A 17,515-nucleotide genomic window follows, 5' to 3' on the forward strand; every position below is an offset into this window, starting at 1 on the left:
CATCTTCAGTTCGCGAATAAGAGTGAAAATATCACTGAATGTTACAGGTGACCATTGAATGTTGTACAAAGAATTATGTATGACGATGTCAGTATAGCGGTTGGCACAGAGACCAAAAACAAATTAAAAGCAAATACTGCCAAGTATTTAGGTGGAGTCGAACTTTATAATTTCCCCTTTTTTTCAAACAATCGTTTAACAAACACGGTTGAATTACATGCCATTGGATTTTGGCCAAAAAGACTACCGGTACTTACCTATTTTCATTTGAACAGTTTGACCTGAACATCCTTGCAATAACAAGACGAACAAAGTGATTTCCAGTGAAGCATAATGGAATAGTTTATGGGATATCATACTTATATCATTTTAAAACTGTAGAGGTTAGACAAAAATTTTACCGCTCAATCACCAATAAATATAAATTCATTTGACACTTTATTTCCACCTCTCAGATCCCATAGTTCCGTCATTAGCTATAGCTTTTGCACATTCTGCAGTTTACGATAGGAAGAATGAAACTTTGCTGTGTTCCACAATGTCGAATTTATGTAGAAGGACGTGGGTATTTTTTAATGGCCTGCCTAATCTTCAATCTGTATTTATGAAACATGTTTTGGATATATTGCCACGCGTTTGACTTTGAATACGTTTCTATGGGACTAATTTTTAACGTAAATTGAGCTTATGAAAGTAGTGGTACTTGGCCAATTAGTCACAATAGACACTAATATCATTGTGTTATTTTGTATTAAATATTAAACTTCACAAGTTAGTACAGTAATTGTAGTAGTCTTCCAAATCTTTACATTTATGTGGCTTCATTAAAATGTGTAAACTGCAAACCTAGCGCACCACAAACGTATTTTAACATTGTTGAAGCCTATGCCATTCTATCTTTCATGTGTGCATCTAATCGTAGTAGAACACCCTTTAGGATTGCGTGATATGATTTTCCCTATGACTCATTTTTGTGTCATAGGCCTATTTTACTTCACACTATTCTACGATCACGTATATATGGTGCATACCTAACTCTAGTTACAATGGCGGTCCGACAAAAAACAGAAAGTAATACTCTTTTTATGGATGAGCTTTTAAATCAATTGATTAATTTAAATTGATTGAGAGTATATAGAAGTAAAATTCTGAACATCATATTTGAAATATCGTAATGATTTTCATAATGGTGTAGATTTCTTTTTATTGTATAAAAAAATTATAATATTGTATAAGAAATTTATCCCATATTATAATTCTGTTGGATATCTCACGTGTTTTATAATAAAGTTCATCAAACTTTCACTTCAAAAGATTGCCTACATCGTCATAACAAGAGAGCTATGCTCAAATATATGGACACGTAGAGACACATAATTTTGATGACGTAACGAAAAAAAGTAACCACTGAAAATTTTAAAGCAATTGGTCCAGTAATCAAAGAGAAAAGCGATTTCTTTAAAACGTGTCGAAGAACAACATAACAACAAAACGATCGCTATGTCCATTTCGTGTCCAATAATATGTTGATGTAGTCAAGTGTCGCCAAATTCGCTTAGTAAAAATTTTAACATTGTTGAAACTTGTGAAGGCTGTACAACAAATGGATAAAAACAAATGGGTACCGGTATGGTCAGTCATCAGCTGTGCACCAAGTTTGTTGGAAAGATCGGCGGACAATTACGGCTGGGAAGTGTAACGGAATCATGTGTACTAATATTCTATAAATAGTGTTCTCAAGAGTTTAAATGAAGTAAAAAATTATGGGTGAAATAAAGGCATGCGTATCAATCAGTAAAAAATTTGAAAAATCAAGGTAATAGCCCCATAGTGGCTTCATCCATTTCTGAATATTGACAAATTTACAGTTATTCTTTCACTAGCGATTTTTTCCATAATTCATTCTGTTGATGTGCAATATTACTCTTATCCTGCCACCAGTCTATAGGACCTAAAATCATTGATATATATATATATATATAAATTTTCTATATGCAGAACATATTTTATTTCTGGGTTAAATATATGTACATACAACTGATTGAAATTTGCATCATACTTCAAATCACAAAGAGTACGTGATATTTTATGTCATATTGAGTGTTTTATTATAATAACATAATACAATATAATTATGCAATGAATATATATATGCTATAATTCACTTACAAAAAATGAATAAATAAAAAAATAAAATAAAAAATTATTGTTGTACATGTCCTAATAAATATGTGATAAATAATTTTTTTAGAAGTAATAGAATATTATTAAATAAATTAATTTAATAAATAAATAGAATATGCAATAGATAATATTAAAAAGTATAAGATAGTTGAATTCAATGTTCCATGTTTTGTTTCAAAAGACAGCCTTTTTATTTCATGTTTGAATCAATCCAGTCACGATATCCTGATATCTGAAATGTTAAATTGAATCTTTAGCAAATCGAATTAAAATCCTGGATGCTATCCGTTAGGTGCAGCATCATGCATATCAAAGTTTACAGATAAGTTATATCACTTACCTGGGTGTATATTCCCGGTAGCCCACTTTGTCCGCATGGTGTTGGGCCGTATGAAGTTATACCATGCAAATTGAACTTTCCGTTATTATCACGACACAGTAAAGGACCACCACTGTCACCCTGTATGATTAACAAGACACGTATTTTTCAAATAACAAGTCTAAAATTTTGTTATAAAGCTACCATTATGTCACACTGCTTACGTCACATGTGTCTTCGCCAGGATATCCTCCAGCACAGAATTTTGTAGAATTTGCTTTCACTATAATGTTATTATATTCTCCCGAATTTTTTTCTTCTGTTATTGACGTACACAATACTCGAGGTAGAACGGAAACTTCTAATTCTTGAAGGACCTTGATTTTTGGTTCTTGGTCGTTGTTGTTTTCTAAAATATAAAATTGAAAGTATATTTAACATATTAAAAATGCGTTCTAATTCATATTATGTAGTAATAGCCTTCAGGTATTATTTCCATTTTATCAATGACTATTTATGTTATAATGTACCATCATAGACGCCCATTCAATAACATCATTATATTCCTAATGCATGTCGTTGCAAAAAGCGGTGATATTTGCAGCCAACAAAAAGCATACCTGTTTTCCCCCAACCTAAGACAACACATTTTTTCCCAGTAAATGCTGATTCCATTGATATAGTATTTGTCGCATCAGTTGGAAATCCTTGGTCTGGTAAACATGCTGGCAATATGTGTTTATTGAATATTACAGGGTTTTTAAGCTGAAAAAAGTTTTTATAATATTGGAATGATTTGCAAAAGCGCATATATTAATGTCGTTTCTTTTCAAATAAATTCCACTCGGGTCCTACTAATTATGGGCTTTATTGACATACAATATTTAATACAGTTTCATCTATACGATTTTATAACTTAATACTAACTCATTGCCTAACCACTAATTTAAATCACATCACAACTATAAACTTTAAATATGTCGTACCTTTAGTAATGCAATATCATGGTCGTAGTTGACAGCATTAAATTTTTGGTGTCTTCTGATGGAAGCGATACTAGACATCCTTTGATTTCCACTGAATGTGGAAATGTTATGTTCTCCGAGAATTACTTTGTACCTTTCTGGTTCATTAGGACTAGAATAAAATAAAATTATTTGGCACACAGTTATTACACTGTATTCAAATTATGTAGGTGTATTTGAATACGATCTTATTAAACTAAAAAAACAAAGGTATTCCATACTCACAACGCAATACAATGTGCAGCAGTAACAATCCATTTGGAATTAATTAATGTTCCACCACATCTGTGTTCGTCGTTTTGCAATAAATATATCATCCATGGCCAATTTTCTGCATTTTTGCCTCCTAATATAAAATAGATTTTTTTCCATGCAATCATATATATATTTTATAGCAATTAAGCAAAGCTTAAATAAATCAAATAATTAACGTCAGACATTTAGAACTTACCAAGAATTCGTGCATTTTTGAGTCCCGAACGAAATTTTGCCGATGAAAAATCTAAAAAATGAGAAACTTTTTTATTGGAAAACTGAATTAGAAATTAAATTTACGTTATGGGAAATTCAATGTTTATTTTATTTTTGCTTGATTATGATCTACCAAGACAACTTCTATCCGAGTCTGGATACGTTTGAAGCGCAATAAGTTGGACAAAATATTACCTTCATTTTTCACCCCGCATCTAGTGAATTTATTAAAAGCAACGGTCAAATCATCAGTCAGATTTTGGTAGTTCATATCTTCAGGAGGTTGATAAACGTTTCCAGTCATTAGAAATCCAAAGAGCATAAGTACACCGGCTGCAATTTTTGGCCCCGCTATAGAGGTAAAAATAGGAGGTGGCACCAATAGAGTCATTATTAAAGTTTCTTGTAGTATACTCCACGGAAATGTTGAGTTTTTGTATCTGTAGAAAATTTCGTATGCTTGATGGATCTAATTTCTGGCTGTTTTATACTAGAGTTAGAAAGATCCCCACTGCGTCATTGAAACTATATTAAAACCTTTGAAGTTATTAATAACTTTCCGCAACTACATAATGACTCGTTGCACAAAATTCTGAAGATACTGGACAAATGTGTGAAATCTAGTTTAAAATTTAGTAAAATATTTTGAATCCCGAAAAATGTTATTTGTTCCTTTAAACGTAAACTGTTTATCCCCAACTAGGTCTCGATGAGAATAGAAATGCACTTTTTATTTAGTTTTGCTTTTCACCAAGAAGTCCTGCAATGTTGTTTGTAATTCAATTGTGACATACTAAATAAAAAAATGAATTGGACAAAGCACAAGTTTCCCCAATGATCTCAAGTATCTGACGTCAGGTTCAAATTTCATTGACGAGAGGAATCATTAAAAATTTAAAAATATTTTATACGTAATATCAAAGCCTCTTTATAGCAAATTGACGAATCAAATTGTACGAAGTTGGAGAATGATTTTATTGAATAATCAAAGAAAATAGAACCTAAAAAGTGACAAGGAAATATGTAGATGTGCTATTAGTAACATCGATTACTTCCTGTGAAATGCCTAACTCGTGATCAACCATATATTTCTTACTATGTATTTTCGTGCACTAATTTTATCTTTATAACTATTAGTTTCGTACAATATTTTTTTACTTGGGAGGGAAATATACTTGGAGTCATACCGAATAATTTTGGAAATAATTCTCCAAATATTCAAAAGTAAAAAATGTGCAAGTAAGAAATACTTTTCTCACATAACCCGTACTCTTTTTTTCAAAATGCGTTATATGAAGACGAAGCCTATAAACGTGATGTCACAAATACTTTATTTATACCATCAGCATAGGTGTTGGTTTATTAATTAATTATGCAAGGTTGGCCGGCCCTTGCGGGTATTATATTGTCATACTATTATTCAATAGTGCAGTGATTTTCAACCGGTGTTCCGCGGAACACTGGTGTTCCGCAAGAGACCTCCAGGTGTTCCTCGAAAAATTGCTTTTTCGAAGTATTATGACGTCATTCGAATAATATAAATAGCGTCGATTTGAAAATGGCGAGTCAGAGTTTTGGAAAGTCGGTATAAAAAACTTGTAACCAGATAAGAAATGACAGGCCATATTCCCTTTTAATGGACTTTATCTCGGCGTGTATTTTTAGTGATCCATTCCATTCTTGACCAAATAATGTTTCAAAAATGTGAACATTATACTCGACCACGAAGGGAGTCATCATCGGAGTTGATTACATTCGTTGCATTTTTAAGCTTTTCTTGTAGTAAGAATTAGGGTGTGGAATCATCAAAATCGTCTAGTGAAGTGTTGATTTTGCAAATAAAATTGTGAATTTGTAGGTAACGATTATAGCTATGATAATGGTCGCGGTATTGTTTTGTTAGAAAAGAAAACGTGAAAACTTGAGGTGATTTTCTAATCAGTCTCCCCTTCTACTAGGCACAAAAGCAATTGGGCACAAAATTGTTTACAATTTTTTTTCATCTCGCCTAATGACCACGTAGAAATGCCTTTATTTCAGCTTTTAAATCAACATTCAGGATTCACGCAATCACAGATTTATCTAATAACAGTATCTAATTGATTTATTTCGGAAATAACACAGACACCAGTGTGGAGCATAAGAAACTCAATTATCGTTTTAATAAATGTGTGCTCGATAATGATAATATTATTCGCCTAAAACTGGGACGTTTAATTTGCAAACGGCGATAAGTTAGATCAAAGTCGGGGCAAACGATAAAAATCAGAATAAAATTAAATTGGAATGTAAAATCGCTCCACAATGTCAATACCATCTGTTGTCGATATGAACGCATATAGTTATATCAAAATATGAAACTTCGATCTCCGCCGATCGGCAAGAATTAATAATTGCGCACAAGAAAAAAGGCGGTAATATGAAAACGTTCAGGGGGCAAAAAAAGTAGCGATTATGACGAAATTAAACAGTAAAAATTGCTTTGTTGCCAATTTTCAATGTTTCTATTAATTTCCAAATCGACTTCCGACCCTCTGGACTCCTGTTGCGTATAAAAAAAACGCGAGAAATTGAAAGCCGTTGAGAAAGAGCTCTCCCCATTTACAGCCAGAATGAAATATTTGAAACTCATCGAAACAGACCCAAATATCACATTAATATACCATTTCTGTTTCTAGCTAATCATAGTATTTATAAGCAAACCCGCAAAAACATTTATTTGTACCGTACTTTAGCTCTTGTAGCTCTGAATCGGAATGTGTCACGTCTTTTCCAGCTAAAGTTGACAAGCTATATTATTAATTTCGTTATTTTATTTTCATGCCGAAATGATCGATGTCAGTTAATTGCATAATATAGTTTATTTTCAAAAATCTCGTTTGGTGTTCCGCCACAACTTTAGATTAGAAAAAGTGTTCCGCGATACGAAAAAGGTTGAAAACCAATGCAATAGAGGTACAGCGTGTAGCTTATACAGTAGTTGCAAAAACATGTGAGCGTTGGGCATCATTCGCAAAACGCTCGTAGTCCATTAGAATCGGATAAAATTTCTGCTCATATGTTGTGCAAAGTAGTTTAATTGAAGTTTAAATAAGCTATGGTTGTGTGAGTGGCGGCGCGTGGTCATTTTGACAACCGGGGCAAGCTACTGCGGGACCAAGTCACCCCCATCTACGGGGACAGGATGAGCGCTGTAAGTTCTATCATCATTTTATGAGTATAAAAACCATTCCATCGGTAACAACCAATCGGCAAAAGCGACAATTTTTAACGATAAGTAAGTGTCTTTAAAACCGGTCCAAGTCAAGGGATTAATAAATATAGACATAATTTATTTTGAAACCTCTTTCAAAAGGAAAGGCAATATTTACCCAGATAAATACAATGACATATTAACAGAAACTTCGGGGAAGCAGACAAAACCTAAAAGAAGGTTTAAAACGTTACTATGAAGAAAGGAAAGGTAATGCAAAGATAAGGACATGCGTCGCTCACTCATAGATATATATGCTGCTAGACTTCTACTGCTTGATATATGCAACACGCCGCGGTTTCTTGGAAGCAAAATGCTCAATAACGCGCTGATTAAAGTCATGCATCCCAGAAATAACGTCTCTGTGAATGGATAAAACAGCCAAGGAATTTAATCTATCTTGCTTCATTGTGTTTCTGAGATACGTTTTAATACGCTTCAGCGTGCTGAATGTTCGCTCTGCGTCGGCGGAAGAAATAGGCGTCGTCAAAATGATGTCCAGAAATTTTGCAGACGCCGCAAAGGTAGTTACTAGAGTGTTATCTATGAGGAACCCATAGAGCGCGCAAGTTGATGTGATGTTCTAAAAAGTTTGATTGGTGTATATACATCGCAATTCATTTTCCAATTCACCCACGTTTATCATGGGGTAAAATTTGGAGACAGTAGCCAACAAATGGATGGGAAATTGACGTGCAAATTTTGAAAAAATTTTGTGGTTCATCAAAGAGAACGCGGCAAGGTGTTCAGTGCGCAGACGATCGCCTATTTGATTCACCAGAATGTCACAGCATTCCTTTGCAGACAAAATCAAACGCTGCGTTGTTTGCCCGCGGCGTAAAGAAGCACTCCATGTGTCGTCGTATTTTATTGTTTCCCGGATACGAGATACAGCATCGCAGAAGTCTGAAATACACGACTGCACAGACGCTCCATCCATTAGCCTTGACTGCAATGCGCCGTATAATACATCCACGTGATAGAATATTGTGGAGAAAAAAGAGAGAAAAAATGAAAACTCACCATCTTCTAGCAGACGCTTTAGACCTGCCGCCTCTCTCACAGAGCGTTCGTCCCAAACCGGAGAGCTCTGAATGCCATTGCAACACTCAATGAGCTCAGACCTAATTTCGGACACGCCCTGCACCACGCGTGATTGGAAGTTCCAACGTGTTGGTGCACAAGCTGGGAGACGGCGGCTACATATCTGGCGAAGGAGGTCAGAGCGCTTCGGCGAAACGGAAGAAAATGAAGAAAACCCCGAAACATTTGCAAAAAAATATACGGACGAGAGGGGTATCAAGACACATATTTTTAATAACGAGGTTAAATTGGTGTGCATAACAATGTGAAAAATGCGCATTAGGAAAATCTTCTTTTATATTAACTTGAACACCATGTTTCGACCCACTCATGACTGCCGCGCCGTCATAAGTTTGAGCTATCAATTTCGACTTCGCGTTGTAAGGCTGTAACACTTTTTTCAGTACAGCCGATATCCCGCAAGCCGTGCGATCAACGATTGGTACAAAGCTGTGAAATCTCTCGGTAGGTTTACCATCTTTCACAAACCGAAAAATCACAGCCAGTTGGGAAACGCACGTGATGTCAGTTGTCTCGTCAGACTGAATCGAAAGGAACTGGCAATTCTCAATTTCCAGAGCCAAATGTTGTAAATAAATTTTATACATTGAGTCGAGCAAATCATTTTGGATATCCTTAGATGTCCCTTTCGAAACAGTTGCGGCATCAAGATGATCTCTCAATACTGTATCTAGGGATGCGGTGTATTCCACCATATCCAAAAATACCCCTCTATTAGAAGAGCCAGCCCGTTCATCCTGCCCACGGAGGGACAGCTCGTGACAACCAATGAACTTCAAAACATCTATCAATCGACCGAGAACATGGCGGTTTTTCTCGACGTTTTGGTTGTGCCGACGAATAGAAACTGCGCGTCCTTCATCCAACTGTGCTGCAATATTAACATTTTCGAATGTTCAGTATTTTACTGCATTGTCCAGATGCTCCATAGAAGATTGATGATCCCTGGCACGCTCGGAAAGATGTTTAAGATCTCTAAAACCAAATTTACACCAACGTGAGTCACGGGCGGTAGCAAAAAGTAGGCAATAAAAACAAAAAAGTGCAAAACACCAAGTTTCTGCGCAGAATGTACGCCGACGCTTTCCTCCGTCATGGGATTGTTCCAGTGAACAATTTTTTGGTTGATAAGGCCCAAGACTGCGAAAACGGAGTGCGAAGTAGTGCATCAACCTTATTCATTATGAGGTCTAAGGCTAAGAAATGCGAAGCCGGAAAGAAGTGAGGAGCTCAAAAGGAATGTGGAAAATCGAAAGCAAATAGACTAAAGGTCTCTAACTGATTCAAATAGCGAAACAAGCGACAAAAACGAAGGCGAGGAAACTATAAACTCTTCAAGCAACCAACGAACGAGAAGGAATGCGTGAATATGTCAACACGTTGTTGTAAGAAACGTCGGCATTGTGTCGTCATAATTTCGGGGCTAGCCCCGATCGGCCCCGATGATTTAGTAAAAGAAACAGAAAACAAACGAGACAAACGCGGCGAGTGGAAGATAAAAGAGAGAATACGATATACAATGAGCAACCGGGGCAAAATCGGCGTCGAAAGCTTTGCGAGCGAAAAATGAACCATGTCGGGAGAATATGGCTAGCGTAGACAGTCTGTGCAACCGATATTGAGGTATTTTTCGAATATTTTTTATTATACCGAAAAAACAACCGGGGCATTGCCCCGGTTGGCCCTATTGACGCGCCGCCACTGGTTGTGTCTTTTTTTGAGTGAATAGATTGGAATCGACGGAATAAGAGCAACAGTATAAATAGTTGAACATGTTTAAGAAAACACGCCATGTGAGGCAAATAATTAACTTTCAAATACCAAAACACTTACTTGAAGTTTGGGAAACGAGGTTACGTAAATGAAGAAAAATAATGCATTCGTGGTGCAACATAAGCTAACAATTTTACAGATTGTCGGTATCAAACTATATTTCAAACATGGGTATTATGAGTGCATACTCGATAAAAACGTTCGCCTGACCTATTTTTCAGGCTGCATCAGATTGGAATCTTTATTAATCTATTTTTGTGGTAAAATGAATGGTTGACGTAAAATGAAAGAGCCCTCTGTTTGAAAACGTCTGCATAACGTCATGTGTCAGACATCAATGAGGTCATTCTAGAAACTGATATTTTATTCAATATTTAAAAAAAAATTAACCAAGTAACAAATTGTTTGAAAAAATGGTGAGCGTCTTTATTCACGAAACACTTAATCTTTAACAACCAAATACGGCACTCGAAACGGATACTTTTTAAATTAACGAGTCTTCTTCGCTGGTAGTCATTTCAATTAACAATCTTCATACGTCTCTTTGTCTTAGTTATATATAGTTTATTTTAAAGCCACTGTGTAATAATTGTTACCTAAAATTAGAATGACCGATTAATAATATTTTTTGATGTTCAAGATAAGCGGTGATATTAAAGTTGCAAAGTTTTTGATTTCTCGGGCATATTAAATATTTCGTAGATATTTTTATTCAACTTCCCAAGCCTCTTTGTGGTTTAGGTATTTGTTTGTACCAGCAGATGGCGCTCTCAATAACAGGCTCGTTACCATGGTGAGCTGAACCATGCGTGACAAAATAAAACAGCTATACGACTTTTTAGAAATTTCTGGCGATTATCTGTTTAATTTAACTTACAGTTTCTGAATTACCCTAGAATATGACGGAAGTTCTTACAGTTCAACACACAAGAGATGTTGGTGCGGGTGTTTTGCTTCCGCCGCTCAACTTGAAGAGCAAGAAGTCAAACAGGACCAGGAGTGGAAGCGCCAACAGCCAACAGGTTGAACAACAATTTGTGTCTAGTGTAGTTTCGTAGGGTGGTGTAGCCAGTCTGCGGACGGTTTCATTCAAACCGCTATAAAACAAAAACCAATATATCTATCCTGTTAATTTTTTCACCAGAGGTGCATTGGCATTCATTCTACACGCTTAACCTCGAATTAACTTTCTACGACCAGGGGTTAAAGCTATACAAACCACCAAAGTACGACACTCAAAAGACATATTTGCGACCGAACGACCAGTGTGAGATCACAGATTTTGGGGTCTGGTATAGTTTAGTACCACATGCACTTTTAGTTGGCCTGGCTCAACAATTTTTGCATATGTCAATCCTAACCCCCACCTGACTACGTCACCGAAAAATTACGTCATTTCGACGTCACAGTGGCGTAATAAGACCCACCAAAGTATGCGGATGATCGTCCAAAACGCGCAGACGGTCACCCGAAATTGAGCAAGCTATTTCTCTCGTTTTCTCGTCACAACGATCACGATCGGAGAGAGATCGTCGGCGTTAGCGACTCGTTATCGGCGGCGCAGGTGCCATTTCAGCGATCGTAATTATACTTTTGCAATCCTATGACGTGAAGGTGGCGTCGTAGTGACGGAATTTTTTGATAGCATAGTCAGGTAGGGGTTAGAAATAACATATGCAAAATTCGTTATGCTACGCCCACTGGAAGTACTTGTGGTACTAAACCATACTAGACCCGGATTTTGTGCCTTGAAAATCGTTTCTGCTGCGTCGAAACTACAACATACACGGCCATGTGAGAAAAAATTAGGCTTCCCATTGCATTTCTGACCGTCATAGATTTTAAGAACACAGTTTTTTTGAACACAACTCGTCAAATTACAAACAAAGCACCGCTTTACAGCAATCAAATACACAAAAACATGGTGGTCGCAAATTGGTCGACAAAGATATTATTGACCTATTGGAAATGCATTCCCCATTCTCCCTTCCTTAAATGTGGAAACGTGAAACTTTAAAAGATGGTTAAAAGTAATACAACTCTACCCAACTGACAAGTTTCATCTTTTTATTTCTTGTATTTCTATGGATTTTCAAGCTTTACTACGGGGACAATAGGTAGTTGGCGACATGAAAAAATGATTTTTTTTTTGGTCAGGTTTTCGGTCGTAACTTCGTTGTTTGTGGCCCAATTTTAGTGTAATTTTGCAGAGCTATGGGGGATAAGTGGACGATAACGCGTGGGAAATATTGTTGCTGTTCCTTAATTTTTTCAGCAATAATAACATCGATGAAGTTGATGGTCGCAAAGTGGCTAAGCCACCCTATGAACTGATTGGGATGTACTGACCTAGTTTACTCAAAATATGAAATATTAGCTCATTTCTATTCATGGATTTTTTATGTGATAGCGAAATTAGAATGAGAGAATTTCTGAATGCACATACTAAGTTATTCAAGGGATTTATTAATTAGCATATATCTATCTGCATGTCAAATATCAATATATCTAAATAATGCCAGATTATATTTTCAGGGTGTAGCTGCTGCCTTACGTATTCTTGATCCAGCAAGAAAAAAGTTGGGAACTGTGGAAACCCAACGAATTATTGCTTGCCTTGATGAAACAATTAGACGACATGAACTTCTTGCAATTCTTCCGACTATCACTTTGCAACTCGCAAGATTCAGTGTTTCCTTAGGGAATGAGCTTGTTGCAGCAATTCAGACACACAAGTAAGATTAATAATACATGGTGTATATATTTGATAGAATATATTCCTAAATAACAAGAAATTTTGATATTTTATCAAAATATTTTCAGAGAAAAATGCGCCCTACTCGAAGATGTCACCAAATATTCCAAAGATTCTGAAAAACTTGAGAAGTTAAGATTAGAAGTGTCTGAATCATGCAAGAATGTTATGCGAGAATTTTCTTTAAATCCTGCTGTTGCGACTGCACTTAGACGTGACTTAATTCTTGAAAGTACTGAACAAATTATTACACATCAGGATGCAAAAATTATTGAGGCACTGAAAGGTAATTCATCCAAAATAACTCCTACATTCGGCACTGAAAACAATTTAAGTTATACTGAAGGAGAGGAAAGCCGACGACTTAATCACGAGGCATATAAACCTGGTTCCCAGTGGGGTATGGGATTAGTTAGCCAGTTATTTATCTCAGATGCATGGACTTAATGGTGGAGGAAGCAGAAACCGTAATCGGCCAGTGGCTATGTGAATTCAATTGTGATTTTATTCATTTTGAAACTAAATGCAGTGCTTTTATCTTAAAATGAAATTGTCTGAACGCAGCAATTTTCTGCTTTTTATAAAACATGACTGAAGACCAAAAATGTATAAAAACAATATTTTTCTCAAGAATTAAGAGCGATCATGCTTGAATTGTTACTGACAACACCAGCTGAGGAATCGGATAGATCAAGTTATTTGGATCAAGTTTCGAAAAGGGAAAAGCAAAATTCTACTGTTATAAATAAACTACAGGCACAACTTGATTCTGCAATCGAAGTAAGGATTATGCATTTTATTTTTATAATATAATTATTTTTTTTTTCTTCAAGCTAAATTGTTTTCATAGAAGTATTCAGGTATTATCGCATTTTTAAGGAAATGTAAAACAGGTGATAAATTTAATTGTGACTTTCGAGGTTTAATTGTAATTAATTTCCCATGTTTATGGTTTAGGTTCGTTTTTTTTTTCAAGAAGCCTGCTTCAAGTTTGTGTATACGAGCACATTTTATGCAGATTATACACCTAATTTTGTGTTGGTATGGTTTAACTTTTGCATTATTTTTTCTGCTACCTGAACTGCCAGTGCTTGAAGTAGAGTTAATATTTTAATTCAGTAGAAAATAATTTTTGATAAAATAAGCCTGTTAATGTAAATTCATTCAGGATAAAGAACAAGAGACGAGTAAAAAAACAGAAACAATTCGAAGATTGAAAAATGATTTGTTTCAAATTGAACAATTCTCTGAAGAACATATCAGAAGGACAAAAACAGAATCTGATAAACAACAGGTACTTCGCTTTGATAAGACAAGACAGATTTCACATCCTGTTTTAATTTTTAACCAGAAAATTAGCTCATTCGCGCATCAGAATTTGATTACGCAAGGAGATGATATTATGCTGACTTGCCGGTAATTCCAAAAGCTTCAAACCTTACCAAGTTCTCACGATAAAAAGCGTGCACGCACACACACAATCGCTTGTGAAGGTGGATTGTCTTATCATACAGCTGGTGACTTGTACATTCTGTGATTGGTTGTTTAACACCTGACGCTTGTACAGTCTGTGATTGGTTTGTTTTCGTCGCTCGCTTGTGCAGGTGTGATTGTCTTATCATAGGCAATTAACGGCGCACGACTTTTAATCACCTTTACGACATGTTATCCGTTAAGGGGGATAAGGTCTCTTATCGAAATTAACCGCGTTGTGGGCGATCAAAGGAAATTGTTTTATGATGACTCAGGGACTCTCTTAAACTCCTGACAACAATCCCTTCCACTAATACAAATCACGACGCATGAAAAGCAATATAGTCTTTATTAACAAGAATTTACAAGTAAGAGTTACGAGTAAGAATCTACGTTCGTCGCTAACAAACAGAAATGATAAACGTGAGAAATATTTGTGTTACAGCAAATTTATTTTCTTTCTGCGACTTTCTTAGGGCGTCTGGCGTGTTAAGAGATTCATAACCATTTATAAGAATGTGTTAATAGAGCGTTATTTCTTTCCTTGAACGAACAAGGAACGAAATTAATCGCCAATGTGGCGATCAAAGGAAATTGTTTTATTTAACATAAATTAACAAGTAAGAGTTACGTGTAATAATCCACCTACGGCCCATGCTGAAACGATAAACGTGAGAAATGCTTGCGATACAGTATTTTTGTTCTCTTTCTACGTTTTTCTTAAGTCGTCCCGCGTGTAACGATTCGAAGGACCGACAGGCTTATTCGCGAATTTTTATAAAATCGCCTTTTTAAGGCCGTTTTTAGGGAGTCGGCCTATTAGCGATATAGGCGTAATTTCGAGTAAATACGGACTATATAATTTGAGTAAAATATAACAATATTAATGAAAAATCTTTTTTTGTATATAGTTGTATTGTTCACCACCATGCTTTAAATTGCTATCTCGGTTTTTATATTAAAATACTAAATTCCTTTCATTAGTAGTGATTTTTTATTTTAACTATCAAGTTTTATTTAGTGGCAAAATTGATTATGCTCACAAAATACATAGAAACAATTATTATGGTGGAATAGAAAATAAATTTGATGCATATTTTTTCAGTTTGAAAGAAAGAATTAAAAAATATGTTATCAAGTCCTATGCCTCGAATACATTTTCAGCGAAACCAACCATACTGGTAATCTCATAGCTGATGTTCCGCACATTAAAATACTTTTCTTGTCAACAGGCTTCTGATACCAGGAATAGTGATGCAAAACAATCCAAATTGAAATCAGACATTGATCAAGTTCAGGATCAATTCAGTAGAATGTTGCAAGAGAATAGAGAAGTTGAACAAGGTCTTCGAAAAGTAAGATTTTGTGAAACAAACTGTCTATGTTTTGGAAATATAGATGTAAATGGTAAATTTAAAATCAGTTTATTGAAGGCTATTCTGAACATTCAATTACAAGAATGATGGTTTGTTGGTGTTGAGGGATGATTATTCCAAGATAAACTAGAATATCTAAACATGGTTTAGCAATAGACACATGGTAGAAATGCACTTCTATGCAATCTAGACATTTACTGTGGTTTGCCATGTGTTCAATTCAGTATAATACACTATTATTGACATTAATTTTAAATTTATTCAGCGCAAGTACAAAATAGAAACTGAAGTTGAAAACTGGATCCAGAAATACGATCAAGATATGGGTGACAGGCAGAATGAATATGAACAGATAGACAAAGTCTATACTGAAGAGAAGAAACAATTGAGGTAGAAGTTGTGTTGTAGTACAAAAAAGTAGTGACATGTAAATATTCTTTATTTTGGGAGGGCCGGAATACTAGTTGAGTTTTTCACAAGAGGTAGTTTAAACATATAAAAATATATATTATAGTTATGACAAACAATGTTCTTTATCCATGCTAATAGTTAAGAGTGAATTATATTTTTTTTCCCTTTACTAGCGAGTTGGAAGAAAAATTCAAGGTATTGGAAGAAGAATACAATAAAATTATGGAAGAGAGAAGGATCGCAAGAGAAAAGAGGGAACAAGAAGAGAGAGAACTTGCTGCAAATATCAAGGTATGACAACATTCAAATATGTATGCTACTTCTGAAATCTGCATAACAACATCCCTCGTAAGCTATGCAAACTGTACAATAACGAGTATGAATTGCCCATATCACTGTTTAATGATCTCTCAAAGATTGAACAACGAAATAACACAGTTTTTATGCATAGTGAGGAAGGCACGAAGATTTTTCAAATAGGATGGAATGTAAAAAAAGATTGGGAAGAATGACTGTCTGAATGCATTATATTATGTAGGTCCTAATCTCAGATTGGCACAAGAATAGTTTCAAAATGGAGAAAAATGTGTTTTTTATCGCCTTGGATAATACTAATATATATCAATTTTGTTCTTCTAGGCTGCAGTGACCATTCAAGCTTACTTCAGAGCATACAAGGTGAGAAAAGCATTGAAAAACAAATCAAAGAAGGGAGGAAAGAAAGGAGGAAAAAAGAAAGGAAAGAAATAACTGCTAGAGAAAAGAGCTTCTTTATAAAATTGTATTTTCATGTACAGAATACTAGCTCAAATATTTTTATAATTTTAATCTGCCAGTGAACTCTTGCATTAACTTTGTTGTTTCGCGTTGGTGTGAAGCGGAAAAAATTCAGAATTCGGGGAAGTCAAGCAATGATATTATTATCTAAGTGGTGTGATTTCCGATTGTAATCCACTGTTAAATTCTGTTTTTTTCATGGATGTAAGGAATTTCCATATTAATAATCTCTTGAGAAACACCAATAAGATGACTTAATTATATGGAATGGTTAACCACTATCTTCTGCCTATATTGGTATGTAATTGTTTGCTACAAAGTTCAAACTTACAAACCCATGTAAGGTAACCGGCAGAATGAGCTTTCTTGGTGCTCACCGCAATGTGCCAACCAAAAAATAGAGTAACTCATACACGAAAATAACTTATCAATCATTACATCATTCTTCGGAGCCATTTGTTTGCTTCTTAAGCCCCACAATAGACATGACCTTACTGCTGAACAACCAACGACAATCTAGTCTGTAAGCTATATAAGAATTCTCAATTCATTGAACTTATTGCGCAATCTGGTATTACATGTGGAATTATGTAG

At 35.2% G+C, this 17,515-nt stretch overlaps 2 protein-coding genes across 2 annotated transcripts; one reads left to right on the forward strand and one right to left on the reverse strand.

The window, feature by feature from the left end:
- Positions 1–2,256: 2,256 nt before the first annotated feature.
- LOC144421959 (kallikrein-12-like) lies at positions 2,257–4,390 on the reverse strand. Its single transcript, XM_078111593.1, has 8 exons — positions 4,195–4,390; positions 3,980–4,030; positions 3,754–3,874; positions 3,490–3,640; positions 3,124–3,268; positions 2,728–2,912; positions 2,525–2,644; positions 2,257–2,416 (listed from the first exon to the last, which is right to left on the reverse strand). Exons 1-8 carry the CDS (start codon positions 4,388–4,390, stop codon positions 2,375–2,377), a joined length of 1,011 nt encoding a protein of 336 aa, XP_077967719.1. The 3' UTR covers positions 2,257–2,374.
- A 6,523-nt stretch (positions 4,391–10,913) lies between these two features.
- LOC120325852 (dynein regulatory complex protein 10-like) lies at positions 10,914–16,996 on the forward strand. Its single transcript, XM_078111489.1, has 9 exons — positions 10,914–11,151; positions 12,665–12,864; positions 12,953–13,170; positions 13,516–13,664; positions 14,053–14,178; positions 15,590–15,712; positions 15,999–16,123; positions 16,318–16,435; positions 16,784–16,996. The coding sequence occupies exons 1-9, from the start codon at positions 11,029–11,031 to the stop codon at positions 16,892–16,894; spliced, it is 1,293 nt and encodes a 430-aa protein (XP_077967615.1). The 5' UTR covers positions 10,914–11,028; the 3' UTR covers positions 16,895–16,996.
- Positions 16,997–17,515: the final 519 nt, after the last annotated feature.

Source organism: Styela clava, chromosome 4 (genome assembly GCF_964204865.1).
Source record: "Styela clava chromosome 4, kaStyClav1.hap1.2, whole genome shotgun sequence".
Lineage (NCBI taxonomy): Eukaryota > Metazoa > Chordata > Ascidiacea > Stolidobranchia > Styelidae > Styela > Styela clava.